Source organism: Lissotriton helveticus, chromosome 8, assembly GCF_964261635.1.
Source record: "Lissotriton helveticus chromosome 8, aLisHel1.1, whole genome shotgun sequence".
In the NCBI taxonomy this organism is placed as follows: Eukaryota; Metazoa; Chordata; class Amphibia; order Caudata; family Salamandridae; genus Lissotriton; species Lissotriton helveticus.
Window position 1 is genome coordinate 1695868357 of NC_136069.1, and position 1753 is coordinate 1695870109.

Genomic DNA, 1753 nt, shown 5'->3' on the forward strand with positions numbered 1-1753 from the left:
ATTCTTTTAAATACTGCTCACTCCTGCCATTTCCCAGTCACACAGTGCAGCGCAGCAAGGAGACTTGGGCACTGCGTGACAATGTCATAAATCTCCCCATCCATGTCTTATCGGCTGATCTCTACTTGAGACTGGCACACTGATTACAGGAAATGATAACATTTGTGGCAGGCACAAAGATATTTAATAAATCATTGTACATGTTAAATGGTTATTGTAAATTACATGACATTACAACCATAATGTGTGTGAACATCCCAATGTTTTCAGATTCCTTACAGTGCCAACCGTGTCCTGATGACCACTGGTCCAATGAGAGGCATGATCGATGCATTCCAAAGGTGATGGAACTCCTGTCCTATGAAGAGCTGTTGGGTTTAGTGCTTACAATCTCTGCAATCTTCCTGACTATCTTCACTGCTTCTGTCTTGGGTGTCTTCGTAAGGTACAGGGACACGGCTATCGTAAAAGCCAACAACCGCGGGCTCAGTTACCTGCTCCTCGTGTCTCTCATGCTCTGCTTCCTCTGCTCCTTGATATTCATTGGTCATCCAAAGAAGCTCACCTGCATGCTGCGGCAGACGTTTTTTGGGATAATCTTTTCTATCAGTGTGTCCTCTGTTCTAGCTAAAACTATCATAGTTGTCATTGCCTTCAAGGCGACCAATCCATACAGTCCTGCCAGGAAATGGCTGGGATCAAGGACACCATGGTCTATAGTTTTCTCCTGCTCACTGCTACAAGTCCTTATCTGTGCTGTCTGGTTAGTGAAGGCTCCCCCCTTTCCAGAACTGAACATGAAGTCATATAATGAGAAGATAATATTTACATGCAATGAAGGGGACACCATCTTCTTCTATTGCATGCTGGGATACATGGGCCTCCTGGCCACAGTCAGCTTTATTGTGGCCTTTCTCTCAAGGAATTTGCCTGGAAGCTTCAACGAGGCCAAGCTGATCACCTTCAGTATGCTGGTGTTTGTCAGTGTGTGGATCTCCTTCATCCCGGCGTACCTGAGCACACGGGGGAAGTACATGGTGGCCGTGGAAGTGTTTGCCATCCTGTGCTCCAGTGCCGGTCTGCTGGGGTGTATATTCTTTCCTAAATGCTATATTATTCTGTTCAGGCCTGAAAACAACACAAAGGGGTATCTAGTTGGTAAAGTGCCTTTAGCAAGAGAAAATAGGAAATGAAATGAGATTGACATTACAATAAATAATGAATGTGTCAAAAAAGAGAGTAAGTGTTTGGATGAGGAAACTACATCATAGATGCGCAGTTTTTGAAGAAATTAATAACATAGGTTGATGCATCTCTGGAGATCTTTGCACACTTACCAAGCCATATCTTCAGCACATAACATGCATATTTTTAGTGCAGTCGTTTTAAAGTTAGGATTTACTCAAGGTTATGATGCACTTAACACCATCGATGCTCATGATGAGCTGAGCTCGTCATGAGACAAGGCGCTCCGGTGCTCATGACGAGCTCAGCTCGTCATGAGCTGTGGAACGCTTGCATGTGGGGATAATTCCCCTGCTGTGCTGAGCGTTCCACGGGAACGGGTGTGCTCATGACGAGCTCAGCTCGTCATGAGCACACGAGCGCCGTGCCTCATGATGAGCTGAGCTCGTAATGAGCATGGGGGCGCTGCACGCGCCCCCCGCTCCCAGCAAAGCGGGGGAAATACTCCCGCACGGAAGGGGTTATGAGTATATGGTTGGCTGCATCACTAACAACCCTGGAATGTAGG

The 1753-nt window shown here is 46.3% G+C and overlaps 1 protein-coding gene across 1 annotated transcript; it reads left to right on the top strand.

Annotated features, from left to right (window-relative positions):
- The first annotated feature begins 242 nt into the window (after positions 1–242).
- On the top strand, positions 243–1193 carry LOC144774133 (vomeronasal type-2 receptor 26-like). The gene has a single exon (XM_078659156.1). It carries the CDS (start codon positions 243–245, stop codon positions 1191–1193), a length of 951 nt encoding a protein of 316 aa, XP_078515282.1.
- The last annotated feature ends 560 nt before the right edge of the window (positions 1194–1753 follow it).

Excerpts from the sequence above, each read along its gene's own strand:
- LOC144774133 (XM_078659156.1), top strand. The coding sequence starts at position 243 with ATGTGTGTGAACATCCCAATGTTTTCAGATTCCTTACAGTGCCAACCG.